Source organism: Ursus americanus, chromosome 1, assembly GCF_024610735.1.
Source record: "Ursus americanus isolate L20-20 chromosome 1, mUrsAme1.1.p, whole genome shotgun sequence".
Classification (NCBI taxonomy): Eukaryota; Metazoa; Chordata; class Mammalia; order Carnivora; family Ursidae; genus Ursus; species Ursus americanus.
Genome location: NC_142127.1, coordinates 47,522,393 through 47,541,652, shown reverse-complemented (window position 1 = coordinate 47,541,652; position 19,260 = coordinate 47,522,393). Strand labels below are relative to the sequence as shown.

The 19,260-nt window shown below is 38.3% G+C and overlaps 1 protein-coding gene across 1 annotated transcript in view; it reads left to right on the top strand.

Annotated features, from left to right (window-relative positions):
- The window catches only part of LRP2 (LDL receptor related protein 2), a 194,161-nt gene that overhangs the window by 92,617 nt on the left and 82,284 nt on the right, over nucleotides 1-19,260 (top strand). Inside the window, exons 25-33 of the mRNA XM_045780260.2 lie at nucleotides 1,546-1,923; nucleotides 3,126-3,374; nucleotides 4,412-4,623; nucleotides 5,569-5,753; nucleotides 6,755-6,983; nucleotides 8,272-8,449; nucleotides 10,775-10,903; nucleotides 15,864-16,030; nucleotides 17,208-17,351. Of these exons, the coding sequence (XP_045636216.2) occupies nucleotides 1,546-1,923; nucleotides 3,126-3,374; nucleotides 4,412-4,623; nucleotides 5,569-5,753; nucleotides 6,755-6,983; nucleotides 8,272-8,449; nucleotides 10,775-10,903; nucleotides 15,864-16,030; nucleotides 17,208-17,351 (1,871 nt within the window). The remainder of the gene's footprint in view (nucleotides 1-1,545; nucleotides 1,924-3,125; nucleotides 3,375-4,411; nucleotides 4,624-5,568; nucleotides 5,754-6,754; nucleotides 6,984-8,271; nucleotides 8,450-10,774; nucleotides 10,904-15,863; nucleotides 16,031-17,207; nucleotides 17,352-19,260) is intronic.

Genomic DNA, 19,260 nt, shown 5'->3' with positions numbered 1-19,260 from the left:
CCCCTGCAGGTTTCAGTTTTACCAGCATTGATATTACTGCAGGTTTTCTCTAATTTGGATAAACTTTGGAGGGAAGACAGCCTGAATTACAAACTATTACCAAAGGAATGCGGTATTGAACATACAGTAAAGTTGACTAGGTATTTCCAAATAATGACTTAACAATTTGTGAATCAAGTGGTTGTATAAATGGGCACTTGCCAATAGTCCCTTAGATAGGTTAAATATTTCTTAGATATTTTTGTTCTTACTATTAATTTTTCCTAAGATATCCTAAATTGGTGGATTTCAAGTTTTTGAGGCTTCCTGTTCATAGAGATATCTTAATGGTTTCTTTTAAATCTCAATAGAGAGATCAGATCATGGTATAGATATGGTGTGAAGTGGTATTTGATATTGACTTAAATGAATTCATTTCAACTTCTATTTGTTGAATATCTGCTAAGATGTTCCTTAGAGTAGGGTAAGAGAAATTATATAACATAAGACATAACTGAAGCAAAGTACACAGTTATAAGGGCCTTAGAAATGGTACAGATAAAATTCAATTGAGGTTCACAGAAAAGAAATTCCTTCTAGCCATAGGATTCAAGGAGCACCTCATGGAATATGAATCTGATGGATCTGTATTCTCTGTGGGCTGGAGACGTGTAGTGGATAGGGTCTCTTACTGCTCACTTTTTGTGTTAAATGGACTTTAGACTTGTAAAAGATTGTCAATAAGGTGACCATTTGTTAGCATAATGGTGTTTTGGATCGTAAAAGATAGGTTTTTGATTAATTTTTCTCCCCAATTAGAAAAAAAGTGTTTCAATCTATGGATAAAAATAAGTTAAATAAAATGCTCAATACTTTATAGATGTGTACAACATGCAGAAATTCTTAATCACTGATTTTCCTGTTTTATGTTGAAAACATGGAATTCTTCTGTGATGATTTGTGGTTAAACTGCCAATTGCCAGTGACTTGCTGTTGCCTTACAAAGCCCCTGGGAGGAAGCTTGGGTTTACCCTGTGAGATAGGGAGGCAACTCTTATCTCTCAAGGATTGGTCAGTGAATAGTGGAAAGTTTGCAAAGAAGTAAGGATTTACTGTCACCTTTCCTTTACTTAATGTGTGCTGGTTTCACTGAGTATATAGGTTGCTTGAGGGAAAATTAATAACATCCAAATGTACGATATTGAACACATGGATTCAAAGTAAAAAAATTACTGGCTCGTTAAGCTCTATTGAAATGCACTGCTAATTATTTAATAAAGAGGCAGATAAATTTTATTTAACCTGTAATTGAATGAACATTAAAAACATCGGAAACAGAATTTTCTTTTGACCGAGGAACTTATCAGACACATATAAAGACACATATAATCTTTACCACAATGTCTGAGAACACTATGTCATTTTAGATTTTATATTAAATTTTCATTCATAGTCATTATCATAAACCTACCATTGATCCAAAATTATTTCCTCTGAATCTAGGAAGTATATAAAAAGGATTATGAATTGCATTCACAAGCCCGTCTCCCCATGCATTTCTCTTAGCAACTAGGCCTCCTGGTATGTGCCACCCAGATGAATTTCAGTGCCAAGCAGATGGTGTCTGCATCCCGAAGAGCTGGGAGTGTGATGGGCACTCAGACTGCGTCTTTGGATCTGATGAGCACCGTGGCTGTGCCCCCAGGACCTGCCCTCCATCTCGTTTCCTGTGTGACAATGGAAACTGCATCCACAGAGATTGGCTCTGTGATGGGGACAATGACTGCAGGGATATGAGTGATGAGAAGGACTGCCCCACTCAGGCCTTTCACTGTCCCAGTTGGCAATGGCATTGCCCTGGCTATAGCATCTGTGTGAATCTGAGTGCAGTGTGTGATGGCATCTTTGACTGCCCCAATGGGACAGATGAATCCCCACTTTGCAGTAAGTTTCCTGACCACAGTTTAATGGCCATAAATTCACTCTGAGCACACGGTGGCCTGCTGTGTGTCACCATTGTCTCCGTCCCCATGTAGCGTTGAGGAAGGGATTTTAGTTCCTCTAGGAGTTCAAATCTGTGTAGGGATAAACATCATGGAATTGAAATAAATCACCACTGGATGATACTTCTCATTAAATCCTTTGCATTTGGTTCTGTGTTTTTACTTTTTAGAAAAATGAGACTAAATGAGGCCATTAGATTGTTAAATTAATTTTTTTTTTTGGATTGTGGTCCTACCTAAGATTTTCTAATTTAATATTTTCTAATTTCAATCAGAACTAGCCACAAAACAAATGAAGTCCGGGGATTTGTGTTTGCTGTGATTAAAATCCTGTGATTGGCATGTAATCCTAATTGCTGTCCTTTCTTTCTTTCCTCTTTAATCAATGCTCACTCTCAGATGAACCCCGGCCAGGTATGATTGCAAAATATTTCAGATTCTTATGATTTTAAATGGGTTATGTTTGTGCTGAAAATATTCTAATCATTTTGACTGACTTCCCCCTCTGGAGCATGTTTCACATCATGACTCTGAAAAATAAGTTAGAGTATACATGGAAATAGAGGGCATTTGCACCCCAGGCAAATGACTGACTTTGGGTGGCTTCAGGCATTGCTGTTTGGGCTCTGACAGGCAGGAATGGTGGCGTGCTGGTGGGTCTGTGCCCTCTAGTGTTCCAGTTGCCTTTCCCTTTCCATTTGTTCACTTTCGTAGATCTTCCAGCCCTTGCTCTTGAATGTCAAAGTCTTATCTTGCATTTCTCTATAGGTAGAAGAATGTCAGGAAGCAAGTGGGAAGTAATTTAGGTCTCCTTGCATGCTTTATCAATGACAGTTGTGTTTCTTGATGCCAGCAATATTTCCCCAAGTTTCTCTCACTGCACTAAGTGGAGTTATAATAGAGGGTTATAGTGAAGAAGGCAGTTTAAGTCCAGTGATTGTTGAAGACAATAAGTCCTTGAGCAAATTAGAGCAGATACTGATGGGCCTATGGAGCTCATCCAGATGAAGGCTACTCTTAGCTCTTACCTGGATATTACGTTGAAGGTGGCATCAGACTGTATGACAAATATTACAACAGCATGAACCAAAAAAGCAGAGATTCCTGACTTTTCCCCTTTGTGATTCTTTTTCTTTCTTCTAGACCAGGATAGCTGCTCAGATTCCAATGGTGGTTGTACTCACCAGTGTGTTCAGGGACCCTTTGGGGCTCAATGCCTGTGTCCGTCAGGATACCTGCTTGCCAATGATTCTAAGACCTGTGAAGACATAGATGAATGTAATGTCCCAGGCTTTTGTAGCCAGCATTGTTTCAATACGAGAGGTTCTTTCCGGTGCTGGTGTGATGAAGAATACACGTTAGACACTGACGGAAGGACTTGCAAAGTTACAGGTAATGACTGAACTTGAAAGTGCACCAACTCCAGCCAGTATAAAAGCACACTCCAGAGTTTACGATCAAATGTTGCATGAAGGAATTTGACAATGTTGGAGTCAAATGAACTTAAATCCTGGATGGGTTATGTAACCTCCTTAAATCTCAGTTTATTATGAAGATTAAATACATTAATACTCATAAAGATCTTGGCGTATTTTGGAAAATAGAGGTTTAAGCATAAATAGGTAGATGATTTTTTATTATTTAAAATAATATCAATGGTTTTTGTATTATTTAAAAATGATTTCTATATCACATTTAAGCATCTTTATATAATGCTTAATTGATTCAATTCAACCAATATTAATTCAGTTTCTATGATGTGAAGGTGATTCTACTGTGTAGTACAATATTGATATGACTGCTTCAGAAGTGACCAAATAAGGAAGGGTAATGCAAAATAGACAGTTTCTTTCTTTTTCAAATAGGAGTGTGAGTGGTAGATGGTCCAGGGGATAAAGTTGGGGTAAAGGCTGTGTGCCATGCTAAAACTCGGCATCATTTATTACTAAAAAGGAAGTAGAGAGGGAATATTGAGAGATAATTATGTCTCTGTCACAGCTCAATGCCTCAGGAAACAAAAATATTTAAAAATCAATTCCTGCTATTAGGAAGGAATGTAGGAAGCCTACATTCTAGGAAGGAAGATAAGCAGTATTCAAAAGTAAGTACAAAAATAACAAATAGTAACTGGAAAAATGCAAGTATAGTTTGCTCCAGATTAATAGTGAGATGAACATTGGAGTATAATTCAAGGAAGAAAGAAATTTTGGAAAAAGCTTATATTAAATACTCATGAAAATCAGCTATTAAGATAAACATGAAATGAATATATTATTTTTAGAGGGACTTATGTTAGTTTTCCCTAGTAGTATAATTTGGAGTTTAATCTTCCTTCTGTTATCAAAAGTATTGCATCAAATATTTAAGAGATGTTTTAATTGTGGTTTCTCCCACAGTCATTGACATTTTTGCATTTTCTTCTTGGACAGGATCTGAAAGTCTGTTGCTACTTGTGGCAAGTCAGAACCAGATTCTTGCTGACAATATCACCTCCCAGTTTCACAATATCTATTCAATTGTCCAGAATGGTTCTCACATTGTAGCTCTTGATTTTGATTCAATCAGTGGTCGTGTCTTTTGGTCTGATGGAAGTCAGGGTAAAATCTGGAGTGCGTTTCAAAATGGAACAGACAGAAGAGTAGTAAGTACATTTCTGCTGATCTTTGGCCTGACTAGTCCCCCTGTCTTGGGTCTATTACTCTTACTCATTAGGGAGAGCAGGTCCTACCTCATCCTGGGTAGCTCTCATATTCCCCTCTGGGCCACATGGCACCCAAGAGGCCTGGATGTTCATAATTCCCAATATATGGGTGTTTTAGATAAGAATGTGACCTCTGAAGGCAGATCCATGATTCTGAATTCCAGGTCACATGATGCGGAGACTTCACAATTTTTTTTTTCCTAGTGTATGAGAACAGAGGAAAGTGCAGGGGAGTTAAGAAGTTGCTTTTCTTTAGCTTTTTTTTTTTTTTTTTTTTAAAGATTTTATTTATTTATTCGACAGAGATAGAGACAGCCAGTGAGAGAGGGAACACAAGCAGGGGGAGTGGGAGAGGAAGAAGGCAGGCTCCCAGCAGAGGAGCCTGATGTGGGACTCGATCCCATAACGCCGGGATCACGCCCTGAGCCGAAGGCAGACGCTTGCTTTTCTTTAGCTTTAATTTAGTTATGTTTCTCAATCCATCTCCCACAGTTTCAGTTTCTTGACCCTTGATGGTTATGTTTCCTCTGCCCCTTAGGGCTTTATTTTGTAGTTTTTGGCATTTAATCAATAAAGATATTCTTTTGGCATGTGAACATTATAAAGTTTCATAGGGTTGCCAGTTGAGCAAATGATAGAGCTTTTGTTTAAATACAAAAACTTTAAACAGAAGTATCCTAGAGTATTCAATTCTACAAAATGGAGTATATTTTTCCTAGAAAGCCCTACTGTTGATTTGCTGGTTAGCTACACAGAAGACAAAATCTTCTCATCCTCACAAGCAGTCACAGGACAAGTTGTCTTATTCTAGATTTTCATATAATTTCAATGTTTGCATTTATTAATTATCTTTAGAATTCACTTTTTATTCATTTTTGTCTTTAGATACATAACAGTGGTGTCACTATGACTGAAAGTATTGTGGTAGATTGGGTAGGTCGCAATCTTTACTGGACAGACTATTCTCTGGAAACAATTGAAGTATCTAAACTGGATGGTAGCCACAGGACTGTGCTGATTAGTAGGAATGTATCAAATCCAAGGGGACTAGCATTAGATCCCAGAATTAGGTAAGACATTTTTTAAATGGTATTGCTGTGACATGGTTCTGAAGGAAAAATAATAGTAACATGATGTGGCTGATACGCATATCTCAAAATTTGAAATGAAACCTTGTTTAAACCTCTCTGTAGACATGGTAACCATGCAGAGGTTATTGGTATCCTTCCTTTATCTTTTCAGTCTTCTTCATAAAGTACATGAGAGCAATTTGTTGTTCACTTTAAGAACACATTGATTCATTAGCTTGGTAATACAATTATTGAACTGATTGTTATAGAATTATATAGTTAGGTCTCTAATGAATGCACACAGTAGTATTCCATAGATGGACCAGTTCGTAACTTTGATATCTCATGGTTATACAACAGCAAAAAAAAGCAAGATTTTCCTGCTTTACTTTCATGTTGTTTATTAGAGTTTCCTTTTGTGTCATGTGGGGAAGAAAATGTTTGCCTGCTGGTCCTAAAAGGAATGAGAAATTCTCCCTTGTGCTTCGAAACATTGGATGGCTTCTTTCCTTGAATTTACTTAAGATTCTCTAGCTTAAGGTTCTTTTCTGGAGGATCGTGAGTTAGGCAAATTATGCTCAATAGTAATGCAGACTTCTTAGATATTGTAAAATCAGTGAAATTTATGATGGCTCTCTGATGATGAACAAATGACTCTTATCTTAAAACATGACAGGGTAGATAAACAGAGCCAGATGGATTTTTCTAGATCAACTCTTTGTGGGTTGTACGGAAACACGAATAGGCATTGAGACATTTCATTGTCATAATGTTCTGCATGTTTTATGAACATTTTAGAAACACCCAGATGGCTTATGACTGCGTTATGGTTACAGTTTTACTTTGTGACACTCTGAGGAAATCATAAACTCTGTACAGATATTCTGAACTGGAGGTGATTTATTTTAAGCAGAACATAAAGATGATGTATACTTAAAATGGCAGTTATTTTCCATAGTGAGATATATCCTTTCCAGTTGGTAACTAATTTCTTTTCACAGCGACCATTTGATGTTCTGGTCTGACTGGGGCCATCACCCTCGTATTGAGCGAGCCAGCATGGATGGCAGTCTGCGCACTGTCATTGTTGAGGACAAGATTTTCTGGCCCAGTGGCATCACTATTGACTACCCCAACAGACTGCTCTACTTTATAGATTCCTATCTTGATTACATAGACTATTGTGATTATAATGGACAGCATCGGAAGCAGGTGATAGCCAGTGATTTGGTAAGTTGGTATTGAGGAAAACGAAACTGAACCCATGGGAGTGGCTTAGTCAAAAGCATACAGGTAGAGGAACAAGAAAACTAAGAAATTAATTATTGTGCCTTAGACATTCCAAGGTCGATCCAGGAAATATCAACAAGAGTGAGGGCCAATCCCTCTTTTCTCACTAACAGAAAATAAATATCTTTATTCCAGTTCATGGTCAGATTATGTCACGTCCAGGAAAGATTAATAGTTTGTGTGGTTTAGTTGATCTGTAGATGCTGATCTGTTGTTTCTACACTTTCAAAAAGTGTGTTAAGCAAAAATTAAGAATCTATATTTAGATTTCTCAATTAAATCACAACCTGTTTTATATTTTGTATCTTTTATTGGAGTGTAATTGATATACAAAGCTATATTGGTTTCAGGTATACAATATATTGATTAGACAATTCTATATGTTAATCAGTTTTTATCCAGAAAATTCTGGTGAATTTGTTTTCACAAGTTAAATGGGAAAATATAGAACATAATGTATTTTACCAAAGAGCTAATGTATTTTACCAAAGAGCTGTTTCTGACTTCTATTTAAAATTGTCATTATTGGGGTGCCTGGGTGGCTCATTCAGTTAAGGTCAGACTCTTGCTCAGCTCACGTCATGATCTCAGGGTCCTGAGATCGAGCCCCACATCGGGATCCGTGCTCATGCTGAGTCTGCTTGGGTTTCTCTCTCCCCCTTTTCCTCTGCCCCTCCCCCTGCTCATTCTCTCTCTGTCTCTAAAATAAGTAAGTCTAAAGAAATAATAAAAAAAATAATACAGTTGTCATTGTTAACAGTTCTCTGGCTTTAAGGGATCCTGGAGGGCCTCCCTACCTTCAGAGAATAGGCATCTAGGCTCTATCAGATTTTTGTGAATCTGTGAGTGGCAGACATAGCACTGGATAAAGAATGGTGATAATGGGCTGGGGGCTAAGGCTTGGGAGTAGGGGATCCCGATAAGTCACCTTATTTTCTGCACTTCAGTGTTGCTTTCATTTGTAAAATGGAGGCCCAGAGTAATTACCAGAGTAAAAAGGAAGACTACGTGACACACATAGGTGAAAGAATTTTGGGTGGTATCACGGGATATATATAGGGCAAGCAGTGCATTTTTAAATCTGTCTCTTGAACAATGACTCCACACATCTTTATTAAATAATTAAATGCCAAAGGAAACCATCATCTTGGGCAGGTATCCTTTTCTATATTGTTCACCTTGGTTTTTATTTCTGGGCAAAGTCTCACTGATCTCTTTGGCCTCACAGATTCTGCGACATCCCTATGCCCTAACTCTCTTTGAAGATTCCGTGTACTGGACTGACCACTCTACTTACCAGGTTGTTCAAGCCAATAAGTGGCATGGTGGGAACCAGTCAGTCATAATTCGTAATATTCAGCAGCCCCTTGGGGTGGTTGCAGTTCATCCTGTGAAACAACCAGATGGTAAGTGATGTAGAGACACCTGCCTGGGAGTAGCTTGGAACACACTTGTCCTGGGAATGCTGAGTGTATAGTTTTGCAGACCTGTGTGTTTGGGCAGTACGTTTTCCTTCCCTCTTTACCAACCACGCCAGTCCTAACCTTTCCATTACTTCTATTTACCACGGTAGACGACAGTCTTGTGTGTAACAACAGCAGATCTCAGTCGTGTCATTTTATTTAGCCATTGGCTGCTGTCTCTGTGACTTGGAATCCCAATTTCCTTGGCTGACAACTAGGGTATAGACCAGATAGTCCCTTAGGTCCTTTTATTGCTACCACTCTGTGGTTTAGGGCAGCTTATTCTTAGGACTCATTTATTATGACACCAGTGCCCTGGTGCTGTGCTGTAGCCACCCCAAGTCATCTAGATGTATGATGTGCATGGCGAGCTGATTTAAAAAATTGCCATTGGTAGTGTTCGTTCTGGTGGGAAGATGGATAAGTCACTTAATCTTCTCTCTCTCTTTTTTTTTTTTTTAAAGATTTTATTTATTTATTCGACAGAGAGACAGCCAGCGAGAGAGGGAACACAAGCAGGGGGAATGGGAGAGGAAGAAGCAGGCTCATAGTGGAGGAGCCTGATGTGGGGCTCGATCCCAGAATGCCGGGATCACGCCCTGAGCCGAAGGCAGACGCTTAACCGCTGTGCCACCCAGGCGCCCCTAGTCACTTAATCTTCTCTCTTAAACCGCCCCCCCCACCCCGTGCTTTCTCACCATGCCTCAGATTCTGGCCCTTTTTCTTCCTTGTCTTTCCTTCCATTTACTCTTGCCATGCTGGACTTCTTTTTGGTTCAGAAGCATACCAGACTATTCCTACCTCTGATGACCTTTTGTACCAGTTCTTTCTACTGCCTGGAACACTCCTCCTCCAGATTTCTGCTTGAGTTGCTCCTTCAGTAGCATTTAGGATTCTCTCAAATGCTCCTTGGTGGCCCTTGACGGCCCTATCTAAAATAGCTTACCCCTCTCATAATTCTTTTACTCTTTACCTTAACATCTTGAAATCACGATTTATGAGTTTAGTTCTGTCTCCTTTTGTTAGAATATCTGCCCCATGTTTACAGTATTCTCAGTGCTTAAAATGGTGTTTGGAACATAGTGAACATTTTATGAGTGAATGAATCTAATGCGATATATGTAATAAGAACATAAAAGATCTAGAGAACATCCTGTGGGTTCGGGATGCACACAGGATCCCTTATCTTAAAAAGCAGAGACCACACAAAGATGTCATCAATAAAAAAATAAAAGATTACCATCTAACCAAAACTCGGACAACAGTGGGTAAATGTCAAGGTCACAAAGGGAACATGCATGTTTGTTTTATTTAATGTAAAAAGATCTCTTTTAGCTCAGGCAAGGAGACGTTTATTATTTGGGATCATATTTCTATTAACTAAGCTCCAGGTTACTCAGTGGCTGTTTGATCTTAATCTGGTTATAGACAGGATTGGTCTGTGACCTTGGACAAGTCATCCCCCCCCCATTGATCCTCTTATGAATTTTGTGTTGAAAACATGATGCTAGGGAGGAGTAAAGTAGTTTAGGGGGAAAAAAAAAACCCAAACCAATAGAGGTAACCTAATCTACTTGTGTCTCTAGTGGGGTGTCTCTGGGAGGACAATAACATCGTGACTGTATGCGCATGTAAAATTTTATTTATTTATTTATTTAAATTGAGAGAAATTTGACATATAAAATTGTATATTTAGGTGTACAACTTAATGAGTTGATATATGTATATATTATGAAATGATCATGACAATAAGTTTAATGAATATCCCCCATTATACGAAGTTACAAATTTTTGTGTGTATGTTGAGAATTTTTAAGATCTGCTCTCTTAACTACTTTAAAATGCACAATACAGCATTGTAAACTATAGTCATCATACTGTACATTACATCCTAGAACTTATTTATCTTGTAATTGGAAGTTTCTACCTTTTGACCACCTTCACCCATTTGCCCACCACCTACTCCATGCATCTGGCAACCGCCAACCTGTTCTCTCCATGAGTTTGGTTTTTCTTATATTTCACATACGAGTGAGATCATGTAGTATTTATCTTTCTCTGTCTGACTTATTTCACTTAGCATAATGCTTTCAAGGTTCATCCATCTTGTTGCAAACGGCAAGGTTTTCTTCTTTTTTATGGCTGAATGATATTAATTGTGTGTGTGTGTGTGTGTGTATCACTTTTCTTTATCAGTTCATTCTGTGCACTTTAATGTGGGAGGTCTTCCATTCACCAATGTTGTCTTCTTGTCTTTTTCTATTGCAGGTGAAAACTCATGCGCTGCTTCCTCCTGCAGTCATCTGTGCTTGCTTTCCTCACAGAGGCCACACCTTTATTCCTGTGCGTGTCCTTCGGGATGGAGTCTTTCTCATGATTCTGTGACTTGCTTGAAAGGTACAGTATACCCTTTAAGTGTGCCCTGGAAGTGGAGCTCGCTGTAGTTTAGCAAAGCAGTGTCCGCTCTAAGCCACTTGCTAATGGAATGTGGGCCGTGTTCCCTTGGATTCAGTGAGTATCTGGAGTACTTGCTGTCTGGGGCCACGCACGTGAGCACCTCACCTGTAATATAGTTTCTGTATGTGAAGCTCATATGATGTGTGCGTGTGATGCAACAATCTTTAACCTCATATGTTCTCTTACCTGGTCACAGTTAGGCAAACTATGATAATAGGAAGTTCCAAATTCTGCACTTCAGAAGTAAAAATTCTTGACACTTGTGTATGGCTTTATTTTTCAGGTTCCTTATCTCATTTTTATTGTTACAATCATCAATGATGAGTGTTGCAGCATAGGTCTTCTGACACCAAGTTCAGTAATTAATATCTGGTATTTTAAAAATGAAAGTTTTCTTTGTGTGATAGATCGTAAGTGACTATTTGAGCAATTTAATCTTCATCTCACCCTAGGTATGTTTAGAAATGTATGTGGAGAATTAGACTGAAGTACTTTAGGGAGTGAGAACAAAAGGGAAAGAGACAGTCCACCAAAGAGATTTCTGCTGGAGTATGTACTAGATATATAATAAAGTCTTCTTAAAAATCATTCACCTTTTGCTTAAAAATCTAGAGAGTTACTCTAAATTCTAGTTCTTTTCATTTCTCAGGGGAGTGAAAGTGTTTTGGTACTGCAAAAATGGTTGCAGAGAAGTTAAATAGTTAATGATAAAATGTTCTTAAACTGAGATAAAATAGAATCCTAGTCTAGAGGGAAAGTTAGTTTTCGAGTGGAAAATTTATGCTGAATCCAGGAAATTAGTGGTGTTTACAGATTTTGCAGATGTAGGCTTACTGCAAATTGAATTCCATCAAGATATAATATTTTGCATGATACTTTCGTGATGAAAGATTTTAATTATTGGTAATGCTTACAAAGGGATTGGCATTTGCTGTTTTTCTTCAGAGACTTATTATGCACCTAATCCTTGTTGACATTGTTTAATTTAGTGTGTCCTCCGAGTCTTTCAGCAGAAGATTAAACTTGGCTACAGACATTTTGGATACAAAGCATTCTTTCACCACACAAAGATTGTTGAACTGTGCATTGGGGATTGGTGTAATCATTATTACTATCTGATGGTGATTGATATCTAAATAGTAGCTTTTGTTGTTTCTTGAATAATTCCACTAGTGGTTTTCCATGGGCTGACTTTACTGAGGTAGATTTTTTTCCCCCTCAACTGATTTTTGAGCACCAATTGGGTAACTTAGTGCCAATATATGTTAACTTAAAAAAAAAAAAAGTTCCACATTTTTTTTTCCAATAAGAAGCTTAGAAAGCTTGTTAACATTTATAGATGATAACATTTTACTTGATTTACAAGTTAAATAGCTTTTAAAATATTGTTTACTAAGTGTCTGGAATATCTTTGGAAGTGCTTATGTGATAAGGTTAAGTGAAAAAGCAGATACTGTTCAGTATTGGCCATAGAAAAATACGCAATAGAAAGGTTTGGAAAGGGCGCCTGGGTGTCTGAGTCGGTTGGGCTTCCGACTCTTGATTTTGACTCTGGTCTGGATCTCAAGATTGTGGGATCAAGCCCTATGTTGGGCTCCGCACTCAGCATGGAGTCTGCTTGAGATTCTCTCTCTCCCCTTCCCTCCGCTCCCCCCCCCCACCATGTGCTCTCTCTTTCTCTCTAAATAAAATAAATAAAATCTTAAAAAAAAATTAAAAGGTCTGGAAGACAACACAGCTGAGCACCAATAGTGGTTACTGTTGGATAAGGGAATTATGAGCTATTTCTATTTTTTCTGAATTTTATGTTATAAAATTTAAAACTGAGAACTTCATCTGCATGAAATAGCTTTTTATTCTTTAGAAAATATGTTCTCCACAATGCCAAAAACAAATAAACAAAAGCAAACCAAAACGTCTCCCCAGCATCCTCTACAATAAACAACCTGAAATCCAAAATAGGTTTCTGACTCAGACTGAGGGACACAAGGCAATTGTTTCAGTGATTACGTGCAACATAAGAAGAAAACACTGCTCGCACACACTGTTGGAAAGGTGGCGGCACTGATCAGTTGGTGTGAGGTCTGAGTTAAGAAGGACCTAATTGGGGAGTAATACATGTTGCTCTTCAATTACCTCATCAATTTCCCATTTTTGACTGCTGTCTTTTTACTTCTCTGCTCTGCTAACACTAATCTTAATGGGATCATGACATGAAGAATAAAAATGAAGAAATGATTTTTTATTTCAAAAGACTGAGACAGGTGCACCTGATCATGATCCCGGAGTTCCCGCTAAGCAGAGAGCCCACTTCTCCCTCTGACCCTCCCCCTTCTCGTACTCTCTCTCTGATAAATAAAATCTTAAAAAATAAACAAACAAAAGACTGAGACATGCTATCCTCGGATGGCTTAAATGTCATTTCCTCTTGAAGTCCTTCCCATCCAACCCCAGGTACTTCTGTGCATATTGCTTCATGGCCATTATCATTGGGAATCATAAGGGTCCATATATTTTACCTTGTTGTGTAGACTCTAGGTTCCTTGAGGATTAAGCCTCCACCTGATAGATGCTCATCACCTATGGCACACAGTAGCACTCAGTAAGTGCTGAGTCAATGACAAGCCTTCCAGTAACCTTTTTTTGCTCCTCCTTTAGTCTTGTGTTTATCACCCGTTTGCTCCTTTATAGCTGTGTAGTGTCATAAAATCACTCCCTTCTTTTTTTCTTCCCCACAGAGCACTTTTCACACACCCCTATACCATTTGTCCCAATGATCAGTCCTGTCTAGCGCTTCCCTGGCATCATCCTTCACCTTGGCTTTCACACCTTTTGCCAGTGCAGCACTGAATGACACCCCACCCTCTGGTGGATTGCCTGTTCCCAAGTGGTCAGCCCTCTCAAATCCACCAGCAGCTATCAGATCAAGGGTCTGAGACACAGCCCTATGAAAGAATAGTGAGTGGCCAAAGGAGTAGAGCTGGGTAGGGCTAGAGAGGAACTTTTTAGAGGGATCAAGAAAGCCCATGTTTGATGGATGAGAAATGCATTTTTTTAGGCCCTAAACAGTGCTTTGGTTGAGAATTCCTCCAATTAAACAAAAGGAAAATTACACATTTAGAAGACCAGTATTAGGTTCTGAGTACATAAAATTTTAAATTTCTCCGGTGAAATTGGGGACTATTTCTTGTTTTTACTGAACAAATGAGTGCTTATAACATATAATGAATAAATAATTAAATATCTCAATATCATTTCAAGGTACATCTAAGCTCCTAATAGAGCTTTATGTAGTTAAATGAAGTGAGTGGTAATTTGATATTCAATAACTAGTACCCAGCCTGCACTTTTTGCAGAGTAGTGATTAAGAACATAAATTTTGGAGTCTGAGGATCTGGCTGTGTGACCTTGGTTAAATTGTTTAGGTTCTTTGTGTCTCATTTGAAAGTTGGGGGGTGGGGAGGGTTAACAGCCTAACAAACAGGGTTATGAGGCTGTAGGGAGATCAGGTAAGTGAAATAATATTTGGTGCATACTATGTGGCACATATTCTCAATAAGTAGGGGCGACTATTTGTTGGTATTGCATTTGTTCAGAAGAGAGGCAACGTGGAGAAGTGGAGAGAGGACAGGCTTGTGAGTTAAACTCTCACATTAGCCCCTGCAAGTTGCATTGGCTTCAGCTGAAAATAAACTTTGCAGGTTTATTGGGAAAGATTAAAGCTGTGTATTGTAGGGCTTTGTAAAATAATACAGCATTAATAGTTGCAATATTACTTTAAGTGTTTACTACGTTAATAAATGCTAAGTTATTTTTAGTAATGGAAATGCCAGGAACAAGGAAAAGCTAATGAAGTGGTAAAATAAGTAAAGAGCCAGAATAATCCCCTTGAAGATCTAAAGCTTTCCAGATTATTAAAATAATGAGAACATCATTTTTAGCAGATGAAAATTATGCGATGATTATTTTAATTTTGCTTAATATGTGATATAGCTTATGTACATGTCTTCATACCAAAAAACTCACATTCCAGTTTTCCTTTTCTGAGATGATTATAAATAAAACTTCACTCTTGAATTTCATCAATTTAGATTTTTTTGATAAAGGGACTAGAGTTAGGATAAAGATTATCTTTGAAAAAGGACCTCTGATTTCCTGTTAAGGAGATTAAGTGAAGTGATAGTTAGAATAAGATCTTATAAGGATGTTTAAGTGGCAATGTATAGATATTTTTGAGAACTTTAGAAGACAACTATTGACATATTCATTTATGCATCCATCTATTGATTCCTTTATGTGGTCATTCATTTCATTAGCAAGTATTTATTTGGCAGCTATTACATGCCAGGTTTGGGGACATAATAGTGAATAAATGGTCACAATTGGGGAGCTTATAAATTGGATTTATTTAGTAATTAAAGTCTCTAATAAACACTAGGCCATACTTGGTAATATTAAGACTAGTAAATTGCCATTCACCAAGAATAGTCCATATGTTTTCTTTCACATTTTTTTTCCCCCAAAATCCAGCTCTCCTTTTCTTGAGTTATTGGGTATTAGTGAGGTTTGTCTATGTGTAAGTTGTGATGCTTAACAAACACAAGTGTTTTATCCGTGTAAGCAAGGAGTTCATGAAGAGTAAGGTAAATACTGATCTGCTGTGGGGAAGTCCAGGAGCACTGTATGTAGAGTTGGAGGTCTGGTGCCCGGGCAACCCACTGAAACCTGATCCAAGGCCCTGGGTTGTCCGATAAAATATGTACCGTCTCTGATATTTATTGCTGCAAAGCTGCAAGTGCATTTGATCCTATGGGATGATAACAATCTGCTGCCTTCCATTACTCTACATGTCTGGGAATAGTGGGATATTGTTTTGATTGATATTCTGCTATTTTCACAGATGATCAACCTTTCTTAATAACTGTAAGATACAGTATAATTTTTGGAATCTCCCTTAATCCCGAGGTGAAGAGCAACGATGCTATGGTCCCCATAGCAGCAGTGATGAACGGTTACGATGTTGAGTTTGATGACTCAGAGCAGTTCATCTATTGGGTTGAGAATCCAGTAAGTTTTGAATAATATTCAAAGTATACAAGTATATTTTCTTGACGAGTCTGCCTGTACCGATGCCTTCTTATAAGCAAACTTTTGCTGGGTGGATACAAGGTAAATGGTCCAGAAATAAATTAATTTACCACTAAGTTTTTTAAAAAATTTTATTTTATTTAAATTTAATTAATTAACATATAGTACCACTGAGGTTTTTTTTGATTCAATGAAGGATGTACATAGGAGGCTGGCCTGGAGCAAAGATCAGATAATAAGCACATTTAAGCTATTGGATATTATTTATTTATTCATCCAGTAAGTATTTGTTAAGTGCCTACTATTTTCTCTGCACTGAAATAACAACTTCCTGCTATAGAATACACACCAAGAAGAAGCAACAGAGCTTGCTTTGAAGGAGCTTTAAGCTAGTAGAAGATACTAGATGAACATAAAAATGATCATAACTCAAGACAAAAAGCAGTACATCCCTGAGGAAATGCCAGGAAAGCATTTGATGTGGCTGCTGGGGTCTTCATCAGCATCTTTGCCTCCAGGATAAAAGGAGCACTCCTTCAGTTCCCTTCTTATGGGAGGGAGCTCACCCTTTCGAGGAGAAAGCTGTGAGGATGGGGAAGGGGCAAAGAGATTACAAATGAGGAAGAGAGGGAAGATCTTTGTGTTTGATGCTTGTCACCTCTATGCAAATAAAATAGGCTTTTATGGTTATTTTGGCCTCCTAATTTTCACTTATGACTTACGTTATTTTTATGACTCTGGCCTGTGCTGGTTAAGAAATGAATCTCATGGTGCACTGGGTGTTATACACAACTAATGAATCATCGAGCCTTACATCAGAAACCGGGGATGTACTGTATGGTGACTAACATAATATAATAAAAAAATCATTAAAAAAGAAAAAAGAAATGAATCTCTGTAGCCAATCTCAGAGGCAACCTGAATGATGAGCCTCAGATACACTTAAAAAAAGAATCATTACTTTCAAAATATTGCTGGTGTTAGCATTATACATGGTGAGCCCACCCAGTGGCCCTGAACCTTTGTCTTCTCTCCAAATGTGAGGAGTATTCAAGAAACATGGCAGCCGGCAGGAGCTTCAGCAGGAACTGAAGAACGGCTTCCATATCAAGACTGTGACCTTGGGACAGCTCACTTCTCCTTGTCTTCTTTCCAGGGTGAAATTCACAGAGTGAAGACAGATGGCACCAACAGGACAGTACTGGTTTCTCTATCTAGTTCGGGGTCTTCCATGAGCCTGGCCTTAGATTGGATATCAAAAAACTTATACTACACCGATCCTGAAACTCCATCAATTGAGGTAATTATTCCATAATACAGTTGACACAAACACTGGCATTTGATGCATGTGAAATCTGTTCTCAGAAACTGCTCTCCTAGATTCTGAAATTATTTTTCAGCAGGAAGCAAAAGGGAGGAGCTATCGGTATGAACTATCAGTCTTAGAAGGGAAGGAGTGAAACCACCTTAGAAAGAAATTATTGCAACTTTCTACTGCCCTATTTTATTTTTCTCCTAAGCATCAATACTAACTGGTTCATATAAAAGGATTTTAGACAATCTATAAAAATATAAATGAATAATTAGGTAAGGAATTCAGCATTAAGTATGGAAGAATATAGGCAGGAAATTTTCCCTATCTTTACTCATTAAGCCTGTAACGTTATTTCAGTCCCAACCAAGTTTATAGGTTGCCTCTGTTCTAAGATGGAAATCTTTCTATGGCTCCATACAGTTTTTCTAACAGTGAAACAGAAAGTAGAAACTTGATTCTAGTTCCTTTGATACTTTCTTCATTGCGATAAGTGTTCTTTTTACTTTAAATCCCAGATGAAATTTTAGATGGGGTACCGGTATGCAATCACATGAAGTAAATTAGAGGTAACTCACCTAGTAGTGGTTTGCTCTATTCTGGGATAAGGTTAAAACATGTAAGGGATTATTAAAGATTTTTATTTATTTATTTATTTGTCAGAGAGAGAGAGAGACAGCACAAGCAGGGGGAGCGGCAGGCAGAGGGAGAAGCAGACTCCCTGCTAAGCAGGGAGCCTGACTTGCGGCTCCATCCCAGGACCCTGAGATCATGACTTGAGCTGAAGGCAGACGCTTAACTGACTGAGCCACCCAGGCGCCCCTGTAAGGGAATATTAATTCATAATAATTTTGAAAGTGAAAATTTCTGAAGCAAAGGAAGGGTCTTGCAAGCGGGCAGTTAGCAAGGATGTGTAGAGTGACAGGTCACAGCTCAGGGTGAGGCAGCAGCTAGTCAGCTGGTTTTCTATGGAGTGTTCGGAAAGATAGATGCTGGATGAAGGTGAGGCAGGCTCATAGCAGTCAAGTGGCTAAGTTAGGGCAGGTGGGACAGGGGAAGTCAGAACATTGCTTACAGTTTACAAAGGTCTTCGACAAACAGGATCTCATTAAATTCTCACAACATTCCTGAGGGCCGGCAATGGTAGTACACGTTCACAATTAGAGGGACATTTGCAATATGTACAAATGCTAACCTCTGAAATATCTCAAGCTCTTAATATGATGGGAATCTTGGAGGCTCATCTGGTTCAAGCCCTTTGTTGTTTAGGTAGGAACCTGAATTTTACATAATTTAGGAAATTGGCTTAAACAGTCAGCTTCACTGCCCTGATTTCCCAGGCAGTGTTTTGACTTGGCCTTGTTATAAATGACAACTCCAGCAATCCAGCCTGCTATAACCCCCTTTGACGGTGACAAAAGATATTTTTTCATAATCTCAACTAAAAATATCCCTCTCCCATCAAAACGTTGGCACAACTGACTGACTAAAACCCTTAATTCCAAACACATCTGCTTAGTACATCTTCATTCTGAATGACACTTTATATGTTCCTCCTCTGTCTTTTGGTCTCTTGCTTTGTAAATGGGGGTCTTCCCTTTTAAATAGTTTTCCAAAAGCAGGGAACATGTTTCCACCATCGATATTAAGTACAATAAAGAGGCACCAGCTGATGACTAATACTGCGTGAGTGAGTGAATGAATGTGTGTGTGTGCATGCAAATGTTATATCGGTAAGGCCACTCTTATCATATAAACCTAGAGTTTGTCATTGTGCCCGAAGGCAGTGAGGCACAGAGGAAAGATAATTTGCTTTGGAGTCCAAAGATCTGCTTTGAGTCTGGCTTACTTACAACACATACTAGTAAACCCATCAGTTCCATTGTTAGTCCTGGAT